Raw genomic sequence first — 20,586 nt, forward strand, 5'->3', positions numbered from 1 at the left:
GGTGAATGATTTCATATATTTTGCTCCTATTAAGATGCAACTAAATTCTCCCAGACACCGTTTAATACAGAAAGTATTACTAAATGTCATATTCAGTTGCAACTAACCATAAGCAATTGTCTCGCGAACCTCCCGTGCACTACACTTTTTAAATCCCTTGATGTGTATAGATTTAGTCAGTATAACTTTTGCCGTGCTTAATAGAGAAAAAAAAGCACAAGTCATTGCACTGTACAGCCATTCAGTTTAATTGCTGGTGCAGTTCAGTGTGAAATGTAGCTGTGTACCAGACTCTGTTGTAACTTGAATTTAGTTTTGTGACCAACACTGATGTGCAAACCTTTGGAGTAAATGCAACACCTATGCGAGAAAGTACAAATGATAAATCTGAAATGCTTTGATGGATGCTTTACATAGATGAATTGCGCTATCGTCTAGATAAATTAACACTTTATTAATATTCGAAATTTTTACATTAGATTCCCCAAAAAAGTTTGGTGGTGATTCTGCAGTCCTGATACAGATTTTGTGGACATCCTGTAATAGTGTTCATAATTGTTGGGTATTCAACCAGCAAGTTATTGAATCATAATAGTTTTTAAGATGTACATGACACAAAGCACATTATTAGGAAGCTAAAGTTTTAAAATAAAATCTCCACAGCATGCCTGAAATGTCAGATAAATTACTTGTACTATGAATTCCTAGTCAAAACTCTCCTATGTACAAGCTTTCAGGCATGGCAACCACATCAGAGTAAGTGTACATTTGGTCCTGTCATGGCCCTTGCAAAAAGAATTCAACTAGCGCAAAGGTTTACTGTCCTGTAAAAGACACATACATTTAACCCTATGTTTTAATAATTGCTATTGTGTAGTTTAGACCGCAGTAAATGCTGAAAATCTCAGGTGTTCAGGAGAAAAAATATGTTTTAAAATTGTAAGGGCTGGCATTCTGTGACCGTCTTAGAGAAGCCATTGTAGTCAAAAGTAAAGGGCACTCTGCATCTCAACGGGAAACAGTCTTTACAACTAGCTTTTTAGCTCGTTGTGTCTTTGCCATGCACACATATTTTTATCACGTGCATTCCTTTACAAAGCATGCCTTTACCACGCATTTAAGGTAAGTTGGGAGGTTTGGCGGGTCTCCGCCCACAAATACATTTTATATTAAAAAACAATGCATGGTAACGGTATGCGTTGTAAAAGCATTTTCGTGGTAAAAACATGCATGCTAAAAAAAGCATGGTAAAGGCATATGATATATTTACCTACGTTGTACCGTCGTACAACCCATCTCAACGTGCATTCCTGAACAAAAAAAAAGTGTAAACACCTATTAAGTGAGTGGACTGCCTCTTAAAATATGTCTCCACATGACTAGGGAACAACTATGATGAGCAGACTGCATTGTGCTAGTTACTTTGTCTTCGTGAATATACCAACATTCAGTAAAGCATGGTTCAGCATTTTGATATGTATCTTCTCCTAAACTCTTGAGATGTGTTATTGCTACTTTGTATGTTCCTCACTCACTACAGCAACAGGCAGCAGTGAGGGATTATTAGGCATTTCAGTATGTTGCCTTTAAAAGGGCACTGGGTTAACAAACAAAATCAATCTCTTGGACCCTAGGTAACAGGATATATAGACTAAGAACATAGAGACCAGTCTGCCACTCAAGGCATGGTCAACATTATGTACTCACTGTAGACTCAGAGCTCTTAAATTTCCCAGGCCTTAGTCCCAGCAAAGAAAAAACCTGAAGCTGGAGGAGCATAAGCATTGATCTGGCAATCTTGAGAGCTCGTGAGACTGGATGACAAAGCTAGACACGATTCCTTCATGGGTGGCAGTCACACTTTCAGACAAAACGATACAAAAAGTTCTCTATTTTACCAGGATGAAAATTATATAATGCACCAAATCAGTTTCAGAACTGCCTTAATAATATATATGTATATTTTTGTAGTGCACACTTTTTTGCAATTTATGTTTTGCCTCTTAATTAAGTGTGCACCTTTGAAATGGCAAAAGGTAACATACACTTAATTAAAATATTTGCCTGATACACGACTAAATTAGCAAGCTTCCTCAACCGTGCAGTATAACATAACTGCAAAAAGAGTAACAATTTGAAATATTTCATTTTGATTTTTATTCCCAAAGCACCTTAAAAGTGGGTGGTTTACGAACGTCCATTTCATAGCAGGAGGATAATACAGGTTCAGCTTCCATCAGTTGGATTTCAGTGAAACGTTTCCTGTTACTGGGAATTCCACTGAAGATGCAAAATCAAATTTTTTCTTTGTATTAGATAAGAATGTAAACCAAGGACATCTATTTCAGACCCAAGAACTGAATTAAGTCTTGCAGATAAGATGATTCTTTATTTAATAACTATTGGTACCAGTTCTGGTGGGTCTCGGATTCCCAGGTCAGAAAATTTTGTTTAGTATCGACTGGCATACCAGTCATTGTCATTGATTTGTATCAGTTCGGTCACCACTTCCATTAGGTTGTAATTGTGCTTCTTCAACAGCCTCTGATTTAGTTGCCGATCACAGAATCCCATCTCAAAGAGAATGGCTATCATAGTTGCAGTCTGGTCCTCTGATCCAGGGGGCTAGAGAACACAGGAAAGAAGGAAAAAAGACCATATTAAATTTGCAATACATTACTGCTTCACCACTTGCAATCATGCAGCAGCTTTACTGAAATAAGTCTGTCTCTTACAGGAAGAAAGCAGTCTTGAAGTTTGCACTAAAATGCTATTAGAACTAACCACACATGCCGAAACAAACATAGCTGAGAGGCAATGTCAAAATCACACCCTCCATGAGATGTACAATTTTCTATAATATAGGAGTTCTGAGATAGGTTTGTAACCATAGATTCCTCACCTTCTCAGTATTCCCCAGGCGTCAGACAGGATCCGGTAACTTTTTTCAATAGTACATCTGTGCACAGATAGGTGGCACCGTGCAGCTCTGCACTGGAGCAGTTACACTTCAGAAATGACGTGCAGTGGCTATATAGACACCACTCCCTGCACACTGACATCAGTTCTTTCTTTCTGTGTCAACAGTCAGAGATCTGAAGCTACCACTGGTCTCTTTGAGACGCTTTACATTAAGAAATGTTTCTGTGTGCAGGGGACCGGTCACCTCCCAAAATAATTTTAAAGACTGTCACAAACAAATGTCTTTGACAGATCCTCATCAGGTTTGCCTCTGGTGCCAAGCCAATAGTCGAGCCACAATTCTAAGGCCTGCAGTTACAGCGCGTAGCTGAAACCGAAATCCATACGAGGACATGAGGTGTATATCTGTCGCCAAGCACTGGAAGACTCCATGCGACGCTGGGGCTAAACAGCTTGCGCCGGCCTGAGGCCTTGGAAGGAACGTGGTGGGGCACCCCTTCCGTAGCCACAAAAGGGGCAAAAAGCAGACAGGTGCCCAAGGACTTGGCCGTTGCTCGAGAGTCCTTGAAGCGCTCTAGCGCACTGTCAGCTTTGTAGCCGAACAGGGAACGGCCATCAAAGGGCATGTCCATCAAGGTGTTCTGGATATCCCCAGTAAAGACAGTCAACGTCAGTCAGGTGTAGCGTCGAAGGGCTACCGACGTAGAAATCGTCCTACCCAGCGAGTCGCGGTGTCCAGTCCACAGAGGATGGTAAACGTTGCTGCGTCTCTCCCCACGGCAACTGCACGGGAGAGAACGACCCGAGCCTCCTCTGGGCACTGGGGCAGCACTTGCGCCACCGTATCGCACACAGTGTAGGAATAACGGCCCAATAGACAAGCAGTTTTAAGAAAACGGATGGTGGTATGGATGATAGGTGTGTAGGCGCTGGAAGGATATTCACTCTGGATTATTTGTGCAAACAGTACTATTTGTGACGGTGCTACAGGGCTGGGGAGAACCACCTGCCTCCCTAAAAACTCTGGGGTAAACCAACAGAACAATGCAATTTGGATACCCTAGCACACGTGATAATCAAAACTCAATCCTTTCAGAAATTAGTAAAAATTCACAACACAATTGATGGATTATATCAATTCTTTTCTTCTTTTTAATCAGTCTTCCCGAAGTTCGGGTTTCACATTGTTCCAAGCCAACAGTGTTTTGTCGCTTCTTGAGCAATTTAGAACATGCGACTTGTTCACGGCTAGGTTAAAACATATATAGATTCATTGTAAGACTTCCATATGATCCAAATATACTTAGAAGCACACTTTGTGAGTAAGGCCTAACAAATGTGCCCCCAGGGACAAATTTCCAGTGTTATTCATTCGATCCAAAAATAAAATGGAAAAAAAAAAAAAAAATCTAATAATGCATGCAGTGCAACACTGAATGTTAACATGAATTCATCTGTCAGCATGCAAAAAAGTACTCATGAGTTCCAGGTTGGTTATGTGTTTGGCAGTACCAATATATGTATTACTGTCTATCATATCACCAAATTCACTACAAGTCACCCAGTAATGAGAATTTCAGTATAGAGTGAGCAAAACAATCCTTAAAATCCCTAGTCATGGTCACCAAGGCAAGTGGAGCAAGCATAAAATAACTACATGGACAAAGCCATACACTGACCTGTACGTATTTTCATTAATAATTTCTGCAAATACAAAAACACAAATTGTATCTCCGTAAGTTCCTATTAGTCAAAAGGAAGTTTCAAATAATCATACAATCTAATTTAGTCAAATACCTTTCATATGGCAAAATTCCAGGCCACATGGTCCCGTGGCGTGAGCTTAAGCTTGCAAAGTATCCAAAAGGTACAGGCAATATTATTCAATGGCCAATAGCCAGGTTTCCAGAATCTAAACATGAAACTCAAATGCCCCGTCTTAGTAACAGTAATATCCCAAAAGCCGGTATTTCTATAGCACAAGTTAAAAAGCATAAGACATGGCAGTCTCAATTGTTGAGTTGAACGAGCACGGTAAACAAGGCAAGTAAGCACAGTCTCCATAATAAAGCGCCACCTCATCAACATTATAAATGCTGCTACGCGCTTCGAGCTTCGGGAGACCAGCAAGCTTGCAGGTAAATTATAAACCCTGTTTCTATCATTATAAAACGGTTAAGGCAAAACACCGGGGGGCAGTCACCATAATAATATGCCCCACCCTGTGAGAGAATCTGCTGCCACTGAATCTATAATTAAGACGCATGGTACTTGTAAGTACACGTACAAAGTAAAGTTGGTGGAGAAACCAACAAGTAACGCCCCGTATCCGCGCTAGTAAGTCGTCAACAAGAGAAAGTAGAGGATGTGAATATTAGTAACTTATCAGAAAGATCCCTGAATAGTGATGATGTGTCTCTCTTGAAGAAAGGCTTGAATTTTTGTCCCAGAAAGAATGGCAATGTTGTTGATTTAACAGCAAAAACATGTGCTAAGTGAATTAACTATCCAAGAAATTTTAGACACCAGACTTTTATTGTCTCTTACGGATTGCGAAGATGAGGTAGTGACTACTGATATTATTATGCGTGATTTAAATGTGATCAGCAATGAACAAATAGCAAGTGGTTTAAAGAACAAATCGATATGGACACCTACACTATATTCTGGCAACAAAATTGATATTTTTCACAAACTTGTACTTAATGACCTGGACAAATACGACACCTTGCCTAAGGTGCACAAAAACCTACAATTTCCACCGGGTAGGCCTAAAATATCAGGGATCGAGGGACCTACGGAGAAATTGTCTCAGTATGTAGACATCTTTCTGAAACCTTTAGTGTGTAACTTACCATCATTCATACGCAACAGTAAACACGTTCTGGGTCTCCTCTCTGACATTACTTGAGACAAAGACATGACATTAGTAACTTTGGACGTAACCACCCTTTATACTAGCATCAGAAGGGATTGTGGATTGACAGCTATGAGAAAGATATTGAGTACACGATCAGCGAGCACTTGGGAACATACGGAGATGCTTATATCAATGATAGAATTGATTCTTGATAACAATGTTTTTTTGTTTAAAGACAGACGGTATATACAACAAGCATTGAAAATGCAATAGGTCTCGCATTAGGAAAGTTTTTTATTTTTTATTTATGTGTTGGTTTTGAAAATAGCAAAATTAATACCTTTGTCAGGTGGATGTGGTGGTGGATGTGGTGGTGAATGCGATGGTGGTGAATGCGATGGTGGTGGATGCGATGGTGGTGGATGTGGTGGTGGATGCGGTGGATGTCATGGTGGATGTGATGGTGGATGCGGTGGATGTGGCGGTGGATGTGGCGGTGGATGTCATGGTGGATGTGATGGTGGATGCGGTGGATGTGGTGGTGGTGGATGCGGTGGTGGATGTAGTGGTGGTGGATGCGGTGGTGGATGTAGTGGTGGTGGATGCGGTGGTGGATGTAGTGGTGGTGGATGTGGTGGTGGTGGATGTGGTGGTGGTGGATGTGGTGGTGGATGTAGTGGGGGTGGATGTGGTGGTGGATGTAGTGGTGGTGGATGTGGTGGTGGTGGATGTGGTGGTGGTGGATGTGGTGGTGGTGGATGTGGTGGTGGTGGATGTGGTGGTGGTGGATGTGGTGGTGGATGTGGTGGTGAATGCGATGGTGGTGGATGCGATGGTGGTGGATGTGGTGGTGGATGCGATGGTGGTGGATGTGGCGGTGGATGTGATGGTGGATGTGATGGTGGATGTGATGGTGGATGTGATGGTGGATGTGATGGTGGATGTGATGGTGGATGTGATGGTGGATGTGGCGGTGGATGTGGCGGTGGATGTGATGGTGGATGTGGTGGTGGTGGATGCGGTGGTGGATGTAGTGGTGGTGGATGCGGTGGTGGATGTAGTGGTGGTGGATGCGGTGGTGGATGTAGTGGTGGTGGATGCGGTGGTGGATGTAGTGGTGGTGGATGTGGTGGTGGTGGATGTGGTGGTGGTGGATGTGGTGGTGGTGGATGTAGTGGTGGTGGATGTAGTGGTGGTGGATGTAGTGGTGGTGGATGTAGTGGTGGTGGATGTAGTGGTGGTGGATGTGGTGGTGAATGCGATGGTGGTGGATGCGATGGTGGTGGATGTGGTGGTGGATGCGATGGTGGTGGATGTGGTGGTGGATGCGATGGTGGTGGATGTGGCGGTGGATGTGATGGTGGATGTGATGGATACGGTGGATGTCATGGTGGATGTGATGGTGGATGCGGTGGATGTGGCGGTGGATGTCATGGTGGATGTGATGGTGGATGTGGTGGTGGTGGGTGGTGGTGGTGGATGCGGTGGTGGATGTAGTGGTGGTGGATGCAGTGGTGGATGTAGTGGTGGTGGATGCGGTGGTGGATGTAGTGGTGGTGGATGTGGTGGTGGTGGATGTGGCGGTGGATGTGGTGGTGGTGGATGTGGCGGTGGATGTGGTGGTAGATGTAGTGGTGGTGGATGTGGTGGTGGTGGATGTGGTGGTGGTGGATGTGGTGGTGGTGGATGTGGTGGTGGTGGATGTGGTGGTGGATGTGGTGGTGAATGCGATGGTGGTGGATGCGATGGTGGTGGATGTGGTGGTGGATGCGATGGTGGTGGATGTGGCGGTGGATGTGATGGTGGATGTCATAGTGGATGTGATGGTGGATGCGGTGGATGTGGCGGTGGATGTCATGGTGGATGTGATGGTGGATGCGGTGGATGTGGTGGTGGTGGATGCGGTGGATGTGGTGGTGGTGGATGCGGTGGTGGATGTAGTGGTGGTGGATGCGGTGGTGGATGCGGTGGTGGATGTAGTGGTGGTGGATGTGGTGGTGGTGGATGTGGCGGTGGATGTGGTGGTGGTGGATGTAGTGGTGGTGGATGTGGTGGTGGTGGTGGATGTGGTGGTGGATGTGGTGGTGGTGGATGTGGTGGTGGTGGATGTGGTGGTGGTGGATGTGGTGGTGGTGGATGTGGCGGTGGATGTGGTGGTGGATGCGGTTATAAAGCCTGTGATTGATAGAACTTAGAAACGGCAAAACTATGATAGCAAGCATATGTTTAATTAAGCGCATGTGGACAGTGAATTGCATTGCATGAAATCCTTTCCTTAGTGTGGCATGTCAGATTTAGTCCAATCCCTAGTGCAAAATCAACATGAATCACTTTTCGTTCCACAAACACATGTAGGAGCAAAAATCAAAAATCTAACTTAGGTGAACAGTATCTAATGCAGCAAAGTAACCAAGTGTGTGGCATTTCTTATAGGTGTAAAATCACTCTGCATAGAGAGAAAATTTAGTTTGATGATGAATGAGTTGTGAAAAATGTGTATTCGTATGACATCCCCAGCACATAGAGGTGCAAAAATTACATTTAGTTGCAAAATCACACTTTGTGAAACATCGATAGAAGTGTGAACACACTGCGATGAGCTAAAATAAAATTAGTGTTATAAAGCAAAGCAAGCAGATATCGTTATTATCAACATCGGATTAAAAAAAAAAAAAAGAAAAGGAGACACGGCCGGCCAGCCGTGAAACTGAAAGCACGGCCGGCCGGCCGTGAAAAAGCCTTTGATGCAGCAGGGGGTAATTAGGGGAGGAGAATGGCTGGGCTGAGGCAGAGCGCCAAGCCTTTGATGCAGCAGGGGGCGGAGCGGGAAGAGCTGCTGGCGGCACTAAGCTGACGATTTGATGCTGTGCACGCGCATTTTAACTAATTGCGCTTGCGCATTGAGTTAAAAGTGCACATGCACTTCATCAAATCGCCAGTGAATCGCCAGTGTAGGTAAGCTTTGTTTAAGCCCCCATAGTCTCGCTCTGCTCAATGCGCATGCGCATTGACAGGCGAGACCTAAAAACAGGGTGTGGCCATGGGTTCCAGATTCTCTCCCTCGTACGCCAACCTTTTCATGGGTTGGCTCGAGGAGAGGTGGATCTGGGGCCCCCATGGCTCAAGGTGGTCTGACTCAATTTTATTCTGGGGCAGATACATCGACGATTGCCTGATGATCTGGACAGGAGACAGTACAAAACTAACAGACTTTGTCAACCACCTTAATAGTAACACTTCTAACATCAGGTTCACTTATGAATATAGCAAAGAAAAGATAACTTTCCTGGACATAGAATTATATGTCACAGATGATCAAATTCACAGCAGACTATACCGCAAATGTACGGCTAGTAATGCTAGCTTGCACGTCTCAAGTGCCCACCCCAGACATCAAATAAATGCGATCCCATTTGGAGAATACGTACGAGCAAGACGTAATTGCAGCTCTGAACTAGATTTCAGAGCATGTACTGACTCAATGACAACGCTTCAAACAACGAGGTTATGCTAGAAGTACTCTAGATAAAGCACTGAAGAGGATTGAGCAAACAGATAGAAAAGATACCTTAAGTGAGCGCACTAGAAAAAGACAAACAGACACAAAAATCAGAATGATCACAAATTACAACGACCTGTCAAGTGTCCTTAGCAGAAGTATGAATAGACACTGGCAACATTCTGAAAGAGGCCAGCACACTGACTGGTGCGATTGGTAACAAACCGGAGATAACATATAGGAGAGGAATGTGCCTCAGGAATATCCTCAGTCCCAGTTACCCCACACAAAGAATGAACACCAATTGGCTGACAAATCTCTCGATTGGATTTTTTAGGTGTGGTCGTTGCTCAGTGTGTAAATGGGCACTAAACAAAAAATTGGAGTTTAATGGTCCTGAAGGAAAACGGTACTCGATCACAACAAATATTAAATGCAGCACGAACTTTGTAGTCTATATAATAGTATGTAGATGCCACAAAATATATGTGGGGAGTACCATTAGGCCATTATGTAACAGAATTGGGGAGCATATGAGGGCAGTTAAACAGGGTGAACCCAGATACCCGATCTCAACACACACTACAGACTGCCAGGCACAAGGGCCACATAAGGACTTCTCTTTCTTTGGGATAGAGCACACACCCAGACACCCGAGGGTGCAACAGGGAACTACAACTACGTAGGAATGAAGCATATTGGATACTGAAATTACGAGCGACTGAACTAGGGATGAACGTTGACCACGAGATGCATTATTTCTTAGGCAGATAACATATCCAACTCTGAGAGTACATACAATGTCTTAATACTGTGTTGTGCAAAATGACATTTTAGTGTAATCTGATGTTACAGTATTTAGAATTATGAAAATGTACTATTTGATAAAGACTGCTTAAATGCAAAAATGATGTTACGTCACTTACACTGCACAGTCACTGACTACTTATTTATTTGGTGGACAAAACATACACATAACTAATATTTAAGAGCTAGGTGTTAATTTTGTGTTGCTACCAGAGCTGTATATGATTATAAGAAGCAAGACTTAGGTAAGGATGTATTATTATCCGCCCTCACACCGACCTTCAAAAGGAGATTCACATTTTTTTTTAGGTATTTCCAGAATCCTTATTATTATTATTATTGACTAATTCAATTTCATTTTATCAACCTCGATTAACCATTCAAAGATGGTGTCCGCATTAGGTGATCACGCTTTTACGTGGTCACGTGTTTTGCTTGGGAAGCTTATACTTCCAAACAATGGCGCGAATGCCGCGACTCGCACTCGAGTACACGGCGTGAGGACAGAGGACGCGAGACAGGCGCCTGTCATCATAGAATGAAGGTAAGGAGAATGGGTCCTTCGGTTACATCACACTTCGTCTTGAAATAAAAATAGCATGCACTTTAGATTAACTGCACTGACGACTTACTAGCGCGGATATGGGGCGTTACTTGTTGGTTTCTCCACCAACTTTACTTTGTACGTGTACTTACAAGTACCATGCGTCTTAATTATAGATTCAGTGGCAGCAGATTCTCTCATGGGGTGGGGCATATTATTACGGAGACTGCCCCCCCCCCCTGTGTTTTGCCTTAACCGTTTTATAATGATAGAAACAGGGTTTATATGTTACCTGCAAGCTTGCTGCTCTCCTGAAGCTCGAAGCACGTAGCAGCATTTATAATGTTGATGAGGTGGCGCATTATTACGGAGACTGTGCTTACTTGCCTTCTTTACCGTGCTTGTTCAACTCAACAATTGAGACTGCAATGTCTTACGCTTTTAAAATTGTGCTAATAATAGAAATACCGGATTTTGGGATATTACTGTTACTAAAACGGGGCATTTGATTTTCATGTTCAGATTCTGGAAACCTGGCTATTGCCCATTGAATAATATTGTCTGTACCTTTGGGATACTTTGAAAGCTTAAGCTCACGCCACGGGACCATGTGGCCTGGAATTATCGCCATATGAAAGGTATTTGACTAAATTGGATTGTATGATTATTTGAAACTTCCTTTTGACTAATAGGAACTTACGGAGATACAATTCGTGTTTTTGTATTTGCAGAAATTATTAATGAAAATACGTACAGGTCAGTGTATGGCTTTGTCCATGTAGTTATTTTATGCTTGCTCCAGTTGCCTTGGTGATTATGAATAGGGATTTTAAGGATTGTTTTGCTCACTCTATACTGAAATTCTCATTACTGGGTGACTTATAGTTAGGTTTTAATCACAAAGTGTGCTTCTGAGTGTATTTGGATCATATGGAAGTCTTACAATGAATGTATATATGTTTTAACCTAGCCGTGAACAAGTCGCATGTTCTAAATTGTTCAAGAAGCGACGAAACACGTGTTGGCTTGGCTTGGAACAACGTGAAACCCGAAATTCGGGAAGACCGATTAAAAAGAAGAAAAGAATTGATATAATTCATCAATTGTGTTGTGTGTTTTTTACTAATTTCTGAAAAGATTTTGTTTTGATTATCACGTGTGCTAGGGTATCCAAATTTCAATAGACAAGCAGTGTTTACCAACCGCAATCCCAAGCTGGAAGAAGAAAACATCTTCTTCCCAAGTTGGTCCAGCCTTTTGGTTTCCCTATCAGGTGGAGCGTTAGGGAATGCACCTGTGGAAGTCGAGGATTGGACCACCAAGCTCTCAGGGGTGGGGTGTTGGGAGAGGAAGGTGGGGTCGCCCGGGGCCGGGCGGTGGAGTCGGGCAATCATCCTATCCACAGGAGCCCCTGTGTTGGGCCTGGATAAGGTGCCCAAAATGATGTCGGAAAGGGCTTCATTGAATGGCAGCAGGGGCTCCGAAGAGTTTGCTGCAGGCTGAAGCACCTCTGTCAGGAGGTTAGTCCTGACAGCCACCGTAGGTAGCTCGAGGTGGTGAGCCTCGGCTGCTCTACGCAACACCACTGCATATGACGCTTCCTTCTCTGTAGCCACGGTAGGAGAAGACAACATGCCAAGGTTTGGGGAGGTATCCAGACCATTAGCATCCCCCAGCTCCTCTCTCCAGTCCGGATCATAACCCAACTGGTCGGTCAAAGGGTTCTCCAGACCCCTCCTCTGGCACCCAATCTGGCTGAAAAGGGCCAGGGCAGAACACAGGCACAAAAGTACCTATCGACGCCGGCTGTGTACGTGGTGCCGGTAGAATCGGTGGAGGTGTTATGAGGTCGACTGGCGCTGATCCGGATCCGAGCCTGGATCCAAGGGCGACCTGCGGTGCTGAGGACGCAGCCGCCAGCGTCGAAGGCCCAGGGTCCCCAACCGAGTCCACGGGGTCCGAAGGTAGGCCGGCGGAGTCGGGCTGCCCACATATGGCATGCATCGCTTCGTAGAACTGACGATGCTGGGCGGGGTTGCTCCCGGTCCCGAAAAGGCCAGAGTCAAACCTGTAGATTCTGCATGCGGAACAGCGGGAGGGTCACCATGCGGAGCAGCGGGAGGGTCACCACCTGCACTCTTCGTCACGTAGGCCGACGAACGAGGGGAAGTCGAAGTGCAACGATGCTTCTTCGACTTCTTATGCTTCGACTTACCTGACCCGAGTGCAAAGACTTGGAAGAGGAGTGATGATGCCTCAGCGATCGGTCCCTCGACCTCCCACGCGACCGGGTCCTCGAGCACCGCAGAGCAGACTGCGGGGCCTGTGGTAAATAAATAAATAATACCCTATTTTTGGATGAATGAATGAATAACAGATAGCTCAATAAAATAAGAGTCAAGATTCGAGGTAGTAGGAGTTTCTGCAGGTTTATTACAGCATAAGGACAGGATCAGGACAACCTGCATAGGAACAGGATGACAGGGGAAAAGAGGCCCGGCAGCTGCCGGGGCTTGGTCTGGGATGAGCGCGCTAACATTCAATAACAAGACATTCATTTATATACATAACGCAAACACATAGCATTACATTGCAGTAGGCGTAGCAGTGGGTGGAGCAGAAGGCATGACGTGTAGCAGTCGCGAGAGATAACAGTAAAAAGAGGTGTAACTGGGAGTTTACTTAGACATGTGAAGTAAAACGTAACAGAATATGTCATGAATGGGCGGACACATAGGAGGGGGCTACCTAAGGAGCCGGGACCTCTAACCTAATGGTGCGCGAAAACTGACAATGACGTGTTACTAGGAGAAGCTGGGGGCTACGAACTCTGTGCTAGGAGCAGAGACTAGAGTCTGGAGGGTCGGAGCGACATGTACCTAAACCCTATCTGGTATCTAATGTTTAGGGAACATGTTGATATAAACTAGAAGTCATGAGGGGAGAGGCTAACTTGATTCTAAGACTGGACCATGCATTATTCTACATGAAATGCGTGATGAAGAATACTAAATGACCATTAAATACAGTATTTCTCTAACAGGGAGACGAGAAGGCTAGACAACGACGGAAACTATTGATGCAGTTCAGTAGCTTAGGAATGCAAAGGAGGAGGACTGAACTGATAGCTGGAACTATAACATACTTTTGACAGACTTAGAGGCAGGGCCGGGCTGCACCGGGCAGTGCGAGGCAGGAAGTAAGTGAAAGGTCGAGGATACAGGTGGGGGCTGTATCGCTCCTCAGCGAGGCTTTCAGGAGACAGGAGCTGAATCCAGGGTCCGGGCCCTTTTGAGGCCTAGAAACGGGGACTTTATAATGGAATAACGTGCACACTGAGAAACGTGGCAACATTATTTTACATAGGCCTGATATTCGTAGTATTCACGAGGACTGGAAACTAACATATTAGAGGTGGACACAACTGTAATTGCGTCATTAATCAGAAATGGGGAATAACATATGCATATTGGTCATGCATACATAACATATGATGGATGGGGCGTAGGGACACAGAACATGGCAAAATTTACTTTTCCACATTCCCTCCTTGTCACTACGTTTCCATCAGGAAACATCAATATTCATGATACCGTCTATCATTTCATACAGTACCATTTGCTCGTCTCGAATTGTCTTGGAACGGGATTTAGAACGGGGCTTGGGACTGAGAATACAAGAGGTAGCACACATGCTGCAAATCGCAGGGCCACATTGTATACAGAGGCAGCAGCTAAATATGATCGCTACTGCAATACCTAGAAAGGACAGGACTTTCCATCCCCATGCGGAAATTACATTCCAGAACCAACCGGACCATGTCCAGGTGCCTGGATCTTGATGTAACAGATGGGCAATTTTATGGAGTCTGGTTATAGCTGAATAAACAGACGGCGCGTTATTTGGAATGAAAATGCAACAACTGGATCCGAGAATTCTACAGGCCCCGCCCCTATCGGCCAGTATGACGTCAAGGACGAGACGATTCTGTAAAACGACAATTCTCATAAAGGATTGTTCTTCAGTTAAGTTACCTAGAGCAGAGGCAGTCTCATCTACTACAGCTTCAAGGGTTCTTGTTAACCTACGAATTAACTTACTATTTACAACTGTACCTAAATAAGGGAAAACACCTTTATCTATATCAATGAATTGCTCTGCGGCGGTTTCAGTATAATCGACAATCGGGAGATTTCTCTTGTGTCTAGTGTGTACTAAGAAAGAATTCCTATGATAATCAGGTGGGGCTAGAAAAACAGGTGGCAGTAGGAAAGCAATGTAACAGGTTCCCTCCCAATCGGGGGGCAGACGGACATATGCAGTTTGACCACAAACAAAATAAGAATGACGTGAAGCTATAAAAATAGATTTCCTACTGTCACTATACTGGATAACAGTAGTACATTCACTATGACCTATATGTACAGAACCATAACTACGGACACATAATTCGCCTTTGACTGGTAGTACTGAAATAGCGGGTGAGTCTGGAGTAGTATCAGACTGAACATTCAGAACCATGAAATTCGACGAATAATTTCCTAAATTATATACTTCATTTTCTAGATCTAAACCTGTTCTATGGGGGAAACCTTGCTTGTCTGGGAAACATGTACTGTTAAGAAAAGACATATCTGTTGAGGATGACGTTAGCGTAGACCATGCTCCACACGAACCATTGTGTGAAAATGGATAAGGAAACAGTGGCAGAACTCCCTTCGATGTCTGGAAAGGGGGGAGTCGACCACACACCCAACAATTAGTGGCATTGCTGGTCTGGTGTGAATAATGTAACATACGGATGAATGTGTTATTACGCATGGCGAGGCGGTATGAATATTCGTGAGGAGGCAGATCACTAAACGTGTGCTCTACTGTAGCATGAGCAGACATATTCACATGAGGAACTGGTAAATACAGATAGAAAGCATAGCTGGTGCAAGAAATCATTATGCTGATGAATAGTATGAAACTCAGAAAAACGATACATTGCAGTGAACTTCGACTGACTCTCTCACTATGGGGGTCTATTTTATACATGTCAGAAACAGTCTAACCGTTTCACCTAGGGGAGGACTTATACAATCAAACTGGCTGACTTATTAGACCTGAGCTTTAACTTATACTCCTGTTGCGGAGTTTTCTCTACCAAGGGAGGGGTTGTAATAAAGTCTGGTGCGGGACAGTCCTTTAAAACAATGTTCTGGCAATCCTTCGAATCCGGGGAAATGTTCTTGGCAATGTCTTTGAAGTCTGGCTTTGGTCCTTTGAAAAGTTTTACATGAGAGAGGTGGACCCACCCCTTCCTGCCTTCTAACTTGACGGCAGTTCGGGTGGTCAAGAGGACCTGACGTGGCTCCTTCCAACGTGGTTCCAGCGGACTTGATCTGTCAAAATTGCGGACCATCACCAAGGATCCTGGAACGATCTCGTGCGGTGCCACCTCTGTATTGTCTGGAAATGCGGCGGCAACCTGTGAACGACATGAGTTGAGGGCAGACATCAAGGAAGCTAGGTAATCTGTCAGCATATTACATGAAACATCGGTAATACTTCGGGGTCTAGGAGTACCCCACATGTTAGGGGGGCGGCCGAATACGACCTCATACGGGGACAGACCTGATCTGGAATGTGCGACCATACGCATGTAAAATAGAGCGACTGGCAAAGCTACTAACCAGTCCACACCCTTGTCTTTACAGATTTTTGCTATACGGATTTTCAGAGTCTGATTATGTCTCTCGACTAGTCCAGCTGCTTCTGGATGGCGTACACAATGGAACTTCCACTGGTACCCTAACAACAGGGAAACGTGTTTCATGAGTTCGGATGAGAATGGCTGACCGTTATCAGAATATACGACTCTAGGGAGTCCGTATCTAGGGAAGAATTCACGAACCAGCTGCTTGGCAGTGGTCGCGGCTGTGTAATCTGGGACTGGATATGCTTCTGTCCACCTGGACAAAGCGCATACAACTACAAGGACATACTTGAAACCTCGACATCGCTCCATCTGAATATAATCCATCTGGAGGACCTCAAAAGGGTGGTCAGGGGGCTGGAAACCACCTTGTTCCACCGGGACACTTTTACCTGGATTAAACTGGCAACATATCATACAGGTACGGACTTTCTGCTTGGCTGCAGCTCGTAAATGCTTGTTGAACCAAATGTTCTGGATACTGTCTAACATAGCTTTTTCTCCTAAATGTGCTGGACTATGTGCGGTATTGATAATAACTTGAACCATAGAATCGGGGAGAAACCATGTGGCTCTACCCTTCGTTAACCATCCTTGATCTGTCTGGACCCCTCCTTGTACAGACCATTTCTTGATTTCATCGGGAGTAGCATGTAACTGAATATCTATGACATCTTGTGTAGGGTCCTTAACTGTCATGCATGTAATCAGATCTGGAGTATGTGTCATGTTTACTGGAATGTCTGGAGTCTGTGCTGTAAGCTTGGCTGTGCGGTCTGCTAAATCATTACCTTGGGAAATAATGTCAGTAACTTTCGTATGTGCTTTGCATTTCATGATAGCAATAGATGTCGGTAAATGTATGGCATCTAACAGAGCTTGAATAAGGAGACCATGCTGAATCTTGGTTCCATGAGAAGTCATAAAACCTCTCTCCTGCCAGAGCACTCCGAAGTCGTGTACAACTCCGAATGCGTAACGTGAATCTGTGTAAACATTAACCTTCAGGTTCTTGGCGTGTATACAGGCTTGTGTCAGAGCAACTAGCTCTGCTGCTTGAGCGGACAGGGTATCAATACGGTGTGTTTCAATAACTTCAGTGTCAGTAGTCACTGCATATGCGGCGACTAGTTCTCCTGTACTAGTTCTCATACATGAACCATCCACATAAAGTGTCAGGTCGGGATCTGGTAACGGAATGTCTGTCAGGTCTTGTCTTGGCTTTGTCGTAACGTTAACTACTTCCACACAGTCATGTGTGTCTGGATTTGAATTAACTGATGGTAACAGTGTAGCAGGATTCAGGACATTGCAGCGTCTAATTTCTATGTGTGGCTGGAACAGTGTCAATTCATAACCTGTTAAACGTGCAATTGTCAAGTGCTGAGTTTGTGTTCGGTTTAAAAGAACTTCTACTGAATGTGGAACTTGTACTGTCAGGGAATGTCCTAAAACTATGGAATCACTTTGTCTGATAGCTAGTGCTGTGGCTGCAACTGACTTGAGGCACGCAGGCAACGCCTGGGCGACTGGATCTAATGTGCTTGAAAAATAAGCACAGGGCTTGTATTGACCTGCTTGATCTTGTGTGAGAACAGATAATGCTGTACCTTTGCGTTCTGTAACGAAAAGTGTAAAAGGCTTACTGTAGTTCGGTGTAGCTAGAACTGGAGCTTGGCATAGGGCTTTCTTTAACTCGTTGAAACTAAGTGTATGTTCAGATGTCCAAGGGAGGACAGTCGATACGGCTGCCTCCTGTGTCGTTAACTGTATCAGTGGCTTGGCTAGAAATGCATACTGGGGAATCCATTGTCTACAATAAGAAGTAAGGCCGATAAAAGCACGTACCTCCTTCTGGGTTCTGGGCTGGAGAAGATTCGCTATTAACTGGATACGGTCGGGTGTCAACTGCCTACCCCTCTTGGACAGCAAGTGTCCTAAGTATACCACTTGCTGGACACAGAATTGAAGCTTTGAAGGTGACACCTTGTGCCCCATCTCGGCTAGAAAATACAGAACTGTAAGTGATGCTCGCTCGCAAGCACGTTCAGAACGGGCTGTGATCAGTAGATCATCGACATACTGGAGCAGGGCAGTGTCAGTTGGCATGTGAATATTGTCTAGTTGTCTCTTGAGTGCTTGACTGTAAATACTAGGGCTTTCTGTGAAACCTTGAGGAGCGCGTGTAAACATATAGCTCCTTCCATTTAAACAAAATCCGAAAAGAAACTGGCTGTCTGGATGAATTGGAACACTAAAAAATGCATTCTTGAGGTCAATAACAGTGAAAAACATGGCTTCGGAATCAATGGCAGTTAACAGGGAAGAAATGTCTGGAACAACTGGATACTGAGGAATAATACATTTATTAAGCTCTCGTAAATCAATCACTAATCGATATACTGGGGGTGCATTTGGATCAGTACGTTTCATGACTGGAATGATCGGAGAATTGCATACATTGGAGTCAGTTTCTACAACTACTCCTTGAGCCATGAGCTCGTCAATAATTTTGGATAAGGCTGCTACAGCCTCAGGTGGCAATCTGTACTGTCTGATTCGGGGTAACACTACACCTGGTTTGAGAGTCACACGATAGGGTGTGATTTGCATGTAACCTACATCAGTTGGACCTTGCGCCCATAAATGCTGCGGAACATTAGACAATCTGGAATCAAAATCTCGTAATACATAGTGACCCTTAAAGTCACGTAGGAACAGACGTATTCCCTCTGGGGAACAGCAAATAACTGCACCTAACTCTTTCAGTGTCTTAATACCTAACAGATTTTCTGGACATGCCTTAGTAAGTAACAGATCAGTAGTACGGGACAATGGACCTACTTCTAGAGTAACTGGCTGAGATATTTCATTAACTATGGGTTTTCCTGAAAATCCAAGGGAAACATTTCTTGAGCCTGAGAGCGGAGCCCCTGGAACTTCGGCGTGACTAATTGTGGTCCTACTTGCCCCTGTATCGATCAGAAACTTTCTGTCTTTCCCTAATACTTGACTGTGTACATAGGGACCTTCTTGGTCTACAGGTATCTCGATGAGAGGCAAGCCTACCTCCCTCTCTAGGCTGTTTCATGAATATGACTGGTACTCTGGATACTCGGACTGTGCATACTGGTACATCTGCGATGTAACGTGCTGTGTTGCAGCAATAGGCTGCGGTACTGTAACTGTCTGTGGTGCATTCTGTGACTGAGGAATCTGTGAAACTTGTTCTTGTCTAGGCGGACGTGGTCTTTCTTTAGTCTTACCAGTAGCTATGTTATGTTTCAGAACTGCACACTCGTTTATAAAATGACCTGGCTGTTTACAATAATTGCAGTTCCCTTTAACGGGAGCCGCAGGATGACTGGCTTGAATCGGACCCCTCTTCTGACTGTCTTGAGGAATAGATTGTGCAACTAGCACTTTCATTTTCGTGTCTTTCATACGTTTTCTTTCGTGTTCTTGCTCTTCTCTAATTCTATTCTGGTGATACTGGAGCATCTGGAGCATCTGGGACGGAGTATTTGCTTGCCAGGTGCTTTCGACTTTCAAAACTCGGTTTTTAATTTGTGGACTTGAATTCTCGACTAATTTGGTAACGAAAAGATGAGGGTATGACTCACTACTTGTCTTGAGACCACTATTAATACTGAAACATTTCTCAAATCTAGAATAAAAATCACTAATGTCTTCATCTTGTTTCTGTTTACAGGCTGAGATGGCATCCCAGTCTTCTTTTCTAGTTGTCAATAATCTGGGTAAAACTTGAATCAATAATTCTGGTAATTCTTTACATTTATCTCCAAGACCGGTACCTGGTACTCGTGCCTTGTCTTCAGCTTCTAGAGCTGTCCAATCGATCTTTTTCTCTCCCACCTCCCATTCTTTTTCCTTTAACTTTTCATACACCCCTGCGGGTAGCAGAACCTTTAACATTTTAATGACATCTGGGTACGTGTATTCTCCCATACGGAGCATGTCTTTTAATTCTCTATGGAACCCTGCTGGATCTTTGTCATGACAGGGAATTAGCTTTTTCATTTCGAGGAGTTCCATCTTTGAAATCGGAGTGTATACAAACACTCGTTGCATTTCGCCACCCGTCCCTTGGACTGGGTGGACTTCTCGTAACGGATTCTGTCTGTCTATGTAGAATGGTTTACTTTCTGGGGGTGAGACGTGAACAAAATGCGGGTTCAGGAACGTTCTATACTTGTGACGCTGTTCTAGAATAACACTAATTAAATCGGTAC

General features: G+C 44.2%; 1 protein-coding gene across 7 annotated transcripts in view; it reads right to left on the reverse strand.

Moving 5' to 3' along the window:
* Positions 1–437: 437 nt before the first annotated feature.
* Positions 438–20,586, reverse strand: part of NBR1 (NBR1 autophagy cargo receptor) — a 657,239-nt gene continuing 637,090 nt past the window's right edge. For all 7 annotated transcript variants that reach the window (XM_078645308.1, XM_078645311.1, XM_078645309.1 and 4 more), the window contains one exon: positions 438–2,625. In XM_078645308.1, the coding sequence (XP_078501434.1) occupies positions 2,452–2,625 (174 nt within the window). In that variant the 3' untranslated portion in view covers positions 438–2,451. The remainder of the gene's footprint in view (positions 2,626–20,586) is intronic.

This window comes from Lissotriton helveticus, chromosome 5_1 (assembly GCF_964261635.1).
Source record: "Lissotriton helveticus chromosome 5_1, aLisHel1.1, whole genome shotgun sequence".
NCBI lineage: Eukaryota > Metazoa > Chordata > Amphibia > Caudata > Salamandridae > Lissotriton > Lissotriton helveticus.